The sequence below is a fragment of the Thalia democratica genome, chromosome 3 (assembly GCF_965202585.1).
Source record: "Thalia democratica chromosome 3, ktThaDemo2.hap1.1, whole genome shotgun sequence".
Classification (NCBI taxonomy): domain Eukaryota; kingdom Metazoa; phylum Chordata; class Thaliacea; order Salpida; family Salpidae; genus Thalia; species Thalia democratica.
This window is the reverse complement of record NC_139167.1, coordinates 3,540,233-3,552,946: the sequence shown is the minus strand read 5'-3', so window position 1 is coordinate 3,552,946 and position 12,714 is coordinate 3,540,233. Positions and strand designations below refer to the sequence as shown.

Below are 12,714 nucleotides of genomic sequence, written 5' to 3'. Positions count from 1 at the left end.
CAGGAAACGTAGATATGAAATGTACAGGAAATACTTTTTCACTTTTAACTGAGATGAATTCATTAATAAGTTTTTTTTTAGTTCTTCAGAAATCACTCTATCTAACAAAATAAATTTTCTTTAATAAAAAGTTTTTAAACATTGTGCTGTGTTGTAAAACTATCAATTTTAACAATATTTTAAATTACAATTACAACTACTCTAAGTGTTTTTTTATCACAGTTTTACTGAAAATTGTAATTATAATTCAAAAATGTAACTTTTACACTCTAGGACTAGTTTATAAAATTTTATATGTAGTTTTTAAACAAGCTTGTATATAATGAACACTAAAAAAATGTGAAAAAATATTTTTTAATAATTTATGTGTCTCCTACAAACTAGTTTTAACAATAAAAGAAAGTTTAGTTCAAGCTGAGAAATAATCTACAGTTGGGTCAGAAAAGTCAATGAACTCAGTAAATTATTTAACATTTGTAAGTTTCAATTGTTTCCATCAATATGAAGAATTTAAATTATTTAAACAACTTCAACAAACTCAAAAAACGTTCAAAATGTAATATAATATGTTATTTAAACATTTTACGTTTAATTTATATGTATCATAAAACTTACATAGCTTCATGTATTTAAATTATATTTATCAATTTATCACTGTCTGTTTTATATAAATAAGAGTGACTGCAATTCATATTGATAATTTATATTTTGTGTTAAATTCAAATTTGAAAAGTTATATTAAACAGGTGCCTAAACAATATATATTAAAGATTAATGAAGTTTTTGTGAAAACAGTAGTAAACTGCAGCTCACAGACAGCTTAAGTGTTTAAACAATTCAACAAAGAAAAACAACCAACTTGAGTGTAAGTTGTTAATCTTACATAACTTTTTACTTTTATTCTATACAAAGAAAAACATTTTCTACACTTTGGGTTAATGCATAACTGTTTTTTTTTTTACTTTAATACTATAGCTAGTTTATTTGTGAATTATTATTTTAGCAAAAAAAATTGAAAGGGTAACTTTCGATCAGTTCTATATGTTATTAACAAAATTGTTAGCTTATTCCAAAGCTTTTTTTTTATAATTTTTATTGAATTTTTAATATGTTAAGAGGTTTTAGGTGTCAATTTGATTTTATGTCATATTATTTGGATTTTTTTTAGTATATTTACTTTAAGCTAAATTATAAAAATAGTGCTGTAAAATTTTAATTATAAAAATATTTATAAAAAACAGAACATAAATAAAACAAGTTTAAATCTACAACCTTGATAGAAAAAAATTAAATATTTTGACTCTACTTGTTTTACCTGTCTAACGTATTTAATCATTTACTATAAGTTAATTGTAAATATTTGTTTGGTAAAATAAATCAAGCAAAGCAAAATAAAGTGAAGTAAAATAAAATATAACATGTAAGCAGAATTAAAATATTGATATTCGTTTTTATTCGATGTTAGAAGTATGAGGTTAAAGTTTAAGAAAAAGCATTTGCAATAAATTCTAATAATTTAAAGCAGTGGCTGTTTTAAATTAAACCATAAAAAATTTCAAAATTAGTTGATAAAGTTATAGTAGTAACAAATATTGTAAAAAGTTTAAAGTTTTTCAGATTGAATCATAATTAATAAAACAGTAGTTTTTTATATTTAATCATAAAATGCCTATAAATGAGGTGATCAACTTATGTTCATAAAAATTAGTTTCTAAAGTCTTTAAATTTTCAAATTTATTAATACGGAAGAAATTTTGTAATAAAATTTAAGGTAGTATAAAATTTCAGTGGCTATTGTATTAACGCTTGAATGAACATTTTCTGTAGTGCTAAAGTTTAAGTTAATATTTTAAAAACTGACAATGTAAATAATCAATTTAAGTTTAAATTTTCATGCTTGAACTCTCAAAACTAGATTTGATGTTAATCACACTAAACTAAATATTTTTTATTTAATTGTTAGCATTACTAAATCTAACTGTGTTTTGACCGGTTTTATATGTTTAAAATTGTTTTAGTTGTTTAAACGTGTTCGAAAATATTTAAAAAAAATGCATTTTCTTGAGAACCCTAATTACTAGAAAAAGCTAGTAAAAAAAAGCAGTTATAGTTTAGGTTTTTTTTTGCTGAAAATTGCTGAAATATTAAACAGAAGTTATCAAAAAGTTTTCTTCTACACTCAACTGGTTAAAAACCAAGTCTGTATAAAAACTTGTGGTAATTTACAGTTTAATCATAATAACTGGTGTCAGTTTTACTTTTTATTTAACACTGATAAATTGTCTCTTAATACGCTTCACAGAGATTTCAGTTTGTAGCTAAAACCGGTAATAATTATTTAAAAATTTTTTAGTCATGAAAACCAAACGTTGAAAGACTTTGATGATTTATTAAAACAAATTTGAGTAAGTTGTTTAAAAGCTTAAAGAAAACTCGATAACAGTTAAAAATAGCAATAGGAAGCAGTTATTTATTTTTTAATTCGTATAATTCTTAAGATTGTTTTATCAAATTTGCTTAAAAAATTTAAACTCAACTAGAGTTTGCGAGTTTACAAATAGAAAAACATGGAAATCTAGGCTTTAATATTAGGTGCAAGCAGTTTTAATAGTACTATTTATATTTAGATTTGTTTGAAAGTGGAGTATCATAAGATTATAAGCTGATGGAAGTGTTACTGCCACATGTCTCAAATGGCAATACCATAAAAGCTTTAGTGACTTTACAAAAAGTATATATATATAAAGTAGTGGTAGTTATGGTGTTTTGTTAAATATCAGTAAATTATCATAAATGACATGCAAGCTCATAACTGCCAGCATTAAACTATACGCTCCAGTTAGCATTGTGCAACATTTTAATCAAAATCGGAAAACCCCCTTTTACAAAGCATGGGAAAACATTAAATGTGAGAGAAGGCAAGAAAAGCGAGAGAGCTGAAAAAAGAGGGTAGAGCAGTCACGTAAGAACGCGGCTAAAATGGGCTTTATCGATTTTGAGTGAACTCAAAAAGTGGAAGGTGGAAAATTTCTGCGTGTAAAAAATTGTGAGCTGTTTTTAAGATACTTGTAAGCAGAACATTGGTTAAAAATGCGCAAACGGGATTGTTTTACCCTCTTACGCGCGTTTTTTAATGTTGAAAGTTCATTTTCATAAAAACATGCTTTTTAAATAGAATTTAATCAAAAGCATTTGTTTTGATGTTACCATGTTGGATTTACCATGGGTGTTCTACATATACTTTTGTCTTATTATTGCGTAACTTTAAACTTATCATTGAGGTTTTAATAAGTTTTTATTAAATACTAATTTTTGCATAACAATGTTAAATTATATTTTGTAACAGTTTGTTTTGTATAAAACTGATCTTTTTTAAGAATTATAACTCACGTTTTGGGTGGCAGAGTAAAACTAAATCCAAAAGGTTCTAATTTAAAACTTGTGGCGCGTTTTTTATTCAACTAAACGTGTATTTGTCAGATGTGCGCTCTGAGAATAAAAACATAAACCAAACATAAACCATATTGTAATTAAACGCTTTTTTTAAATTAAAAATTAGAAGCTTGCTTGGGGTGATTGTGAACGAAATAATACTTTGTAACTAAAAATTTACAAAAACTAGTATTTTATTTCACACAAAAAGTAATCCAGATAGAGCGAGCTAATTTTAAACTACAAGCGCGTTTTTTGTGTAAAGCGAGTGTGTTCACTGTTGCGCGCGCGCTTAGAATAAACACACGCGCAAAATTGTAAAAAGCGCGTTTTTACCTCTTCTCTTCTTTTCTGAGCTGATGAAAAGTTGCTGCTGTTGAATGCTAAGCTTCTCTTTCTGGCTTGCGGTGTATTGAGCAAACATGAAAAAAACCCTTATCCGGTGGATTATGGTTGACTTTAGAGCATACTGTAGTTGACAACTTTTATAAAACTTCAATCAGAATCGAAAAAGTTAACTAACTGAGTTGAATTTTAAGTTTTCATGTAAAAAATAGGAATGAATCTTAATAACTTGTATTCAACATTATTTAAAACCATTTCACATTGCATAAACTTTTTTAGGCAGCAATCGTTTTTGAAAAAGAATTGTTCAAACAAACTTACATTGTATTTAAAAGTTTGTATAAAGCTTTTAATTTAGGTCTAAAAGGCTAATCAATAAAACTGAACTTTAAGTCTTAAACAAAAATTAAAAGTGTAGCTCACCAACATAAATTTAAACCGTTTTAGATTACATAAACTCTTTTTTGCAGCTATTTTTTGTCAAAGAGGTTACTCAAACACGGTTTTAAAAGCTGACGTGTCTATTTGCCATCAGCAAGTTGCAGCGCTTTTTTAGCGTGTAGAGCTCCAAATTCTCTAATGAGCTTTTCGGTTGGAGAGAAAATGGTTTTCAGCTTTGGTTTTAGTGCAGAAGTGGGAAAAAGGGAATTTTGAACGTTTGCAGCTGAGTATAAATAGTTTTGTTGTAGTATATGGTATTAGTTTCTGTTATGCCTGGTTAGGTTTATGTTTAAGAACAAATTGGAATACTAAATAATGAATTGGATATTACTTTTAATTTAATTAACTTTAATTAAACTTAATTCACAAAATTAACAAATTTAAAGTATGTTAATTTACTTTTGCTCAGATATAAATTTTACCTTTTTGTTTTTTTTTGAAATTGTTTGTAGTTTTTTATGTTAAAGCAGTTACTGATGAGGTTGATTGTTAGTTTTACTTTTTATGATTATTTAAAAAAATTAAAGTAATAACATAATTATTTTTAATTTGTACTACTTTATTATGCAAAGCACTTAAAAGATTCTGTAAAATGTTTTATTTTTTACTTTTATGCTAAAGGCATTTTTTCAGTGTATAAAGAGATATATTCTTTTTACAGATTAGTACTATAAAAATGGAAAACAAAGAACATAAACAGGGTATTACTTCAATGACTGACAGGTTTTTTTTTTACCCAAGTCATTGGACCAAAGTGTTTTTTAGCATCTTTAAGCATTTTTTGATCAATAAACTTACACATACATTTAAAATTAGTGTTTTGCTTATAGTTGGATAGAATTAAGGTGATTAGAATTAAGTGTTATTTGCAAAGAACAAACCTTAAAAACCTTCAGAGAACTTTATGGATGTTGCCTCTAATTAAATTTGTAACTGACATTTTTTGCCAGAATGTTTTATGTTGGAACTTTAGATAAAGATTAACAAATTTTTATTTGTTAAAATTTTAGCTATTCACTGTTAAATGTATCTTGACCACAAATTCTAAATACACTTTCCTTGGAAGAAGAAGTATTGCATGTGTAATCAATTCTTCATTAATGAAAAAAGGGGATATCACCCTCTTTGGGAAAATTTTTTGGAGTGTAATTAATTTCTCATTTAATCAATGGTTAAAAAAAAGAAAGAAACATGTGAACGCTCTGATTGGTCAATCGATTGGTATGGTCATTGCAAATAGGACCCTTGAATCACCAATTTAATTACAAATTAAGAGTTCAATCTGTTTAACATCATACATAAGATTAAACCCCCAATATTGGTCAAGAGTCACATTTACGACCAAATTGTCATAAATACATGGTTACCAAAAAATCTGAGATCCTAAAAAAAACTGGAGTTTTACAATTTAGTCAAAAAAAATTCTAGAAAAACCTGGAATTTGACTCATTTGAGATAATTGAAAAATAAACCCAGAAAATCTTGAAATTTTGAACAAAAATCAAATGAAAATTTGGAATTATAAAGAATTTTTACATGTTAATTAACAAAAGTTCTATAAGATACAAAAAATCTACCATAAAATAAAAAGTATTTTTTAACATGTATTTTTTTCACTAACAAGCACCTTTAAAATAACTGAACAGCATCTTTTGAATGTTGTTATATTATTTAAGACAATTTTATCTAAGTTTAATTTTTAACTAAAAATATACCTATAAACATGTTTTTCAAAAACCTGGAAGAAACTCAGAAAATTTGAATGAAATTTAGGAAAAAAAATTTTGCAAACCTGCAAAATACTGCCTTGCTTATTTATAAAGATGTATGAAAAACAGTTCTATGAATCTTTATTTAAACATTTTTAATAGAAAGTGTACTCTTTTTGATAACTGGATTTTCTACTAATAAGGTAAAAGAAAACTTACTCCTAAAAGACATGGAAGAAAACCAAAAAAACTGGAAAAAGTTTTTAAAAAATAGTGGCTGACTTGTATATCAGATGGTACTTTTTTACTAGTTTTTTGCAAAAAGTAGTTTGTTAAAAATTCATAAACATTTTTAAGATGACAAAATTTTGTATAAAACCATACAAATAAGATAAATTAATCAAAAAAAACAAAAGTTTAAAGTGGTTACTATCCATTATTCTAATTCTTTCTTGCAATTATAATTAAAAAACATTTATTATACATATGCTACTTATTGTTTTATTATCTAGTTCTTTTCAGTTTGAAAATTATTCTACTTTGAGATTACAACTTAATTAGCTTAAGTATAAGGTTACATAATACAAAATGAATTATGTATTAAAAGTTTAAATTAAAACTATTCAAACAAAAGTCTGAAATGTTCATATTACAAAAGAATGCACTGTCTGAAAAATAATCTTTTTTTTTAATTTGTGTTATTATATTAAACATGCATATCATGTAATTAGATATTTTTTGCTAATCGTTTTAAAAAGCTTAAGATTATAACAAACTTTCAAAACAACTATTTTTATTAATCTGTGTGAGTTTTGTTATACAACCAGTCTTCAGTTATATGTATATATATATATATATATATATCTATATATATATATATATTCCATGTCAGCTTATGTTTTTAATCTTTTTTAAGTTGTGTTCAGTTTCAAACTGTTTTTAGCTGATTTTAGTGTTGTTAAAAACATTTTAGCTAAATTGAAGTTGTATATTTTTAATTACCATATAAATAAGCTTTAAAAGTGTTAAATTAAAGATTAGCTTATTTGATTTGTGATGACTCACAAAAGCCTTAGCTTGATTTTTTGAAACAGTACTTATCATTTTAACATTTATTAATTGTAGCAGATCCAGTTAAACAAATGTTTTGTACTAGATTAAAGAATTGTCTTTAACTTACAAATTTAACACCTCGTTTAAATTTTTGAAGTACTTTTGATAATTGCAGCAAATGTTCAATAAAAATTATGTTTTAGGAGAAAGATAATTTTAATTAACTTAATTTTTTTAAACTCTTTTGTGTTGATGAAAGCAAAATAAGTTAATACACAACTACTAAAAAAAGTTTTTAAGTAAAATAAAGTTTATTTGGGTTCAACTCTCCAAAATTAAACTGAAACCAACTGAAAATTTAATTAATTAACTTTTATATGAGTAAAAACAAATTGATTAATACAACAAACATTAATAGAAATTATTAAGTAGAATAAAGTTTATTGGATTCAAGTTAAAAACTGACTGAAAATTCAATTAACTACTCACATCAACAAGCATGAGTATCACTTCTGATGAAGTTAATTTTCTGGTTTACAGATACCTACAGGAATCTGGTTAGTTTTTTCAATTGATATAATATAATTATAAGTCTTGATTGCTCAATTTACTGAAATGTAAAGAGCTTATTTAAATAAATAAATTTGGACATATAAATTTGCAGATTTTTATTTAACATAGAGAAAATAGAAATATTATGACATTAAAACTGGTTTCATTTGCAACAAAATGTGCTCAATTTAGTTTTTATTTTCTTACTGTTTTTTTAAGTATTGATACACTGTTACTGTATCAGTTTTAATAGAACAACAAAACTGACATGTTTATAAACTTAAAGTTCTATTTAAATAGGGTTTTATTTTAGGAACAAAAATGTAAAATTTAAAGTTATTTCTTTTAGAAAACTGCAAAAAAAAAAGCTATATTCAAAATATTTCTTGAAAAAGTGTATATGTTTCATTTTAGAATCATTGAAAACACTTTTTGTTCATTGTATTGCATATTACAAAATTCCATTTAAAGTACTATGTTTGTTGTTTTAAGTTATTTCTATGTTTATTCATTTAAATATAGTTTTAAAAATTCCAAAGTTACTAAAATATTTTAGTTGTGTTTGTTTTTACGGCTTAAAAAGCTTAAAAACATTAAAACTAATTTTAAGATTATAAACATGACACCGTATGTATAATGGAACATCTGATGTTACAGCTACATTATATATACATTAAAGTATTTTAAAACCAATAAGAAGCTTAATTTTTTTTCTTCCAGTATTATTCTTTCAGTGGTTTATGAGAGAATGTCTGCTTGTTTATTATAACTTAGTTGTCCCTAAAAATAATTTTCAAAATTTGGTTTTTAAATTTAAATTTTTTAAACAACTTTTATCAAACAATTGAAAACACATGATCTATAGTTGTTAAAATATTTTTTTGACAAACAACATTTGGTCAACTTAAATCCACAGGACAATAGTAATATCATAAACATACCAAAATTTAAAACATATTAACCTTTTTGTTTAGTAAATGTTTTCAAAGTTTTTCTATTATTTTTGCTCATCTCAAACATTTTAAGCAAAAACAAAAAAAAAATCATATGTGTAAAACTTCTAGCCTGTAATATTGAAATGTGAAAAATTGTATACATACTAGTAGTATATCAATAAAAAATGAAATTTTTAGTGAAAATAACCTTAGTAGTCATTAAAACTTCTTACGCATATATGCTACTTACAAATTATATTCAAATTGTACATAAGTAACTCTAAAAATAAAGTTATATAAGTTTTTTTTTGCCACTAAAGATCGACAATATTTAATTAAAAATAAAAGTCAAGGTTGATTAATAATTTTTCTTCTTGAAAATATCTTTTTAATTGTAAACCAAAATAACTCTAACTAGTCCTTATTTATTTGTGTATAAAGTTGTAAAATTAATATGAAATACCAATTTTTAGTTAAGATGAACAAAATTTTATATTTAAAATTTTTATCCTAACCTTTTAACCAAAATAAACTCTTAAATTTTATTATTTTTATATAGTTTCTTAAATTTAAAAATAAATATTTTAAATCAACCTAGTTGAGGTTGACACACACAAAAAAAGTAAGTGACGTGGTATTTTTAAAACAAACATTTGACTTACATAAACATGAAACTGAAAGAATATTTGTTTTGCTACATGTTTAAAAGTTACACAACATTTTGAATGAACTTCAAAAAATTTGTTTAATTTTTTAAAATAAACATATTGTAATACATGTTTTAATGTACTAATAAAATGTAAAATTATATTTAAAAACCCATTTAACACATTTTTTATGTGAAGTTGTGTGATGTCAATGTACAAAAATTTTTTGATGTGTGATGTATAAATTCTAATCTACTTACACAATCTTATGCCCAATTTTAGTAAAAATATATTTTTGGTAAAAAAAAATTACGCTGTTACTTTTTATTTGTTATGTGTTTTACTTTTCTCATTTTGAGAACTGTTACATGTTTAAAAGTATTCTGTGTAATACATCTTTTTTTTTGCCACGTAAAATCAATAAAAACATGTTCTGAGAAGGTGGTGTTTAAAAATTTCTTTGCCAAAATAAGTTCATGGAATGTAGTATGTAAGTACTACAGGTATGTAGTACTTTTGGTTATTTTCACATTATATCAATTTCTTTCCACTATAATAGTATTGTGTTACATGAACATCTATGTGTGAGGCAAACTGAAATAGTTTCTTTTACTTTGGTAAATTTCACAGATCACTTTTTGATAAGGAGTAAATGTGTTTTTTCTGCAATTTTGCAGTTTATTCAAAGCAAAGTTGGTGCTTAGTTTAGTACGGTATTAAATTTGAAACTATTTTTAGGTCATGAGTTTAAATAATATCAGTTAATTTTTTTAGTATATGTTTGTTGCAATATTATTTTCCTTATTTTTACATTTCTGCCTTATTTCTTTTTTTATTTTCAAATATCACAAACAAATTTAAGTTGATGAAATCTAAGTTTGGTTATTTTATGTACCTGAAAACCTTTCTGATTCTAAATGTAACACAAACTCATGTTAAATAGAAAAGTCAAGTTTGAAATTGATTTCACATTTACTATTGATTGAAACTTTTCATTTTTGGCACTGCTACATTGACCTTTAAAAAAACTAAAATGTTTCAAACAAATTTTATCACGCTTTAAAACATGTTTAACTTGTTGTAAAATGTAATTCTTAATTTTTTTTAGTTTTTTATACTTGTATATGTTTTAAGAAAACTGCTTGTTTTTATTTTAAAAAAGTTTAATTTAACCTTTAGTAACTTAAATTTTATTTCAAAATTGTTCTCCTAGCTACACTTACAACCCTTAATTAAAACCAAATTGATTTTTTGTTTTATTTTGGCAGAAATGACCTTTGGGAAAAAAAGGAACACAAAATAAAGATTTTAAATCAGAAATATACACGTGTAAACGTTACTCTAACACGTTTTCAGTTTGCATAAATTTTTGCATTAGAAATGAACTCCATCAACCTTTTAACTTGAAATCTTGCAATTTTTATTTGTTTACAAAAATCAATAATTCAATTTTCTTTTGAAACTAAGGAAGTTCAATAACAAAAAACTAAAATTAAAATTAAAAAAAAGTTCTAAATTAGAACTAAGTATTATACAGTCTTAGGACAAACATAATACATATCAAAGGAAAAAATATATAAAATATCTTTTTTAATAGTGTTGAAACTAGAACCTACATCAAGTAAAATTTAATATTTATATATAATTAAATTTTTTGATGAAAGTTTAAAAACTGTTTGTCAGTTTCATTTTGCTATTGAATTTCTAAATCTTCTCAGAAATATTTAATATTTCAATGACCACAGCAATTTATATTCAAATTTTGTTTGCCTATAGAAATTTTTCTTATTATATATAAATAAAATTGTAGTTTCTATGAAACTTTATTTATGATTTATTTATTTGCGGTAAATTACATATAAAATTCTAAAAGTTGATAATGTACAACAATATTAATAATATGATAAATGCTATAAATTTGAAATTAAATATTTTATAATAAATTTTAAAAAGCTGTTTTGGCTGTCAATTAAAAATAGTTGTATTTGAAAAGGTTGATTATAAATATTTCAATTGTTTGTTAGACATAAAACTTGCTATATTAGTAAATATTTTCAAAAATACTAAAGTATTTTTGGAAAATATATAAAATACTAGATGTTATAACATAAGTAGAAATAGTGATCTTTCATTTCAATATAATAAACCGCAAGTAAATTGATTTTATTAGAAGGTCATTTCACAATAATAAATTTTCAGTTTGCATAACATTAAAGAAAAAAATGTATTTGCATATAAGTTTTCTGTGTTTTTAATATGTTAAAAACATTATAATCATATTGTTTTTTTTAATTTATTTGCTCTTGAATTTTTTTTTGGCTTAATATTATTAAAATAAAATCAATTTTAACTTTATTTAATCAAGTTTCAAAATTATTTTAAACCTAAATCATAAGTATTCAGCTTCAAAGAAAGATTTCCTGTTTGATGTTTTTTTTTTTCTTGGGGACATTTTTAATAACATAACTATTTTAACTTACATCTAAAAATATTTTCACACCATTTCAACTCTTTACAGTTTATTTTTATTTTTTTAAATAATTCAAACACATTTTTATGTAATTCATTAACTTTCAATAGGATTCCAAAACTATTTTAATTTATTAGTAATTTTTTCAACAAGATACCATCACAATTTTATTTTATATTACTATTTTTTCTCATAGGGTTCACACACAATTTTATTCTACTATTAATTAACTTTCTACATGATTTCAAAACTACTTTATATGTTTTAAAATTTTTAACAAGATCCCACCACAATTTTATTTTATTATAATTTTTTCAACAGTATTTTAACACTCTTTTTTATAAAATTAATTTTCTCTCACAGGATTCCAAGACAATTTTATTTAATTAATTTTTTTTGAACACAATTTTATATTATTTATTATTTTCAACAGGATTCCAACACAGCGCTTACATGTTCGGCATGGAATCGCAAATCGCCTCAACAAACATCCAAGGTAAATTGGTTCCACCAGCGGCTCTGATATCCATCATACAGAAGGGAATCCAGTATGTTGAAACAGAACTCAGTTTAGATGAGGTAAATAAATAGCTATAATGTGATAATTATTATATTTGTTCAGAATAGAATTCAGGTTGTTGAAACTGAATGGAGTCTTATGATTATTGTGTAAAATAAACATTTATAAATGTTGGTTATACTGTTAACAAAGGAATTCAACAAAAACTAGTTAGTTAATTATTATAGCTTATATACCATTCAGAAGGATAAATGTAAAAAAAATCAAATAAATTAGAATTTTTTAATAATACAGTTTGTGCACAATTTAATTAAATATTGGTAGAATTAAATTAAAAAAGTATATTTAATCATTTTATATTACACAAGTAATATTAGTAATGTAACAATGTATGCAACTTGGTATAATAAAAAAAAAGTCCAGTTTGTTTACTCAAAGTCTAGACAAAGTATGGTATCAATATGTCTGGAAGAAAAGCTAATAATTTCTGTATGCGTTAATAGTTTTAATTACTTTACTATAAATCACAAGTATAAATAGTTGTAGCTGTTTTATTTAAATAATGTTAATCTTAGCTGAATAAAACATCAAAGTTAAAATAACTATTACT

At 23.8% G+C, this 12,714-nt stretch overlaps 1 protein-coding gene across 2 annotated transcripts in view; it reads left to right on the top strand.

The window, feature by feature from the left end:
* The first annotated feature begins 7,396 nt into the window (after positions 1-7,396).
* The window catches only part of LOC145831559 (F-box-like/WD repeat-containing protein TBL1XR1), a 51,860-nt gene continuing 46,542 nt past the window's right edge, over positions 7,397-12,714 (top strand). For both annotated transcript variants that reach the window (XM_082938850.1, XM_082938849.1), the window contains exons 1-2: positions 7,397-7,537; positions 12,018-12,163. In XM_082938850.1, the coding sequence (XP_082794976.1) occupies positions 7,480-7,537; positions 12,018-12,163 (204 nt within the window). In that variant the 5' untranslated portion in view covers positions 7,397-7,479. The remainder of the gene's footprint in view (positions 7,538-12,017; positions 12,164-12,714) is intronic.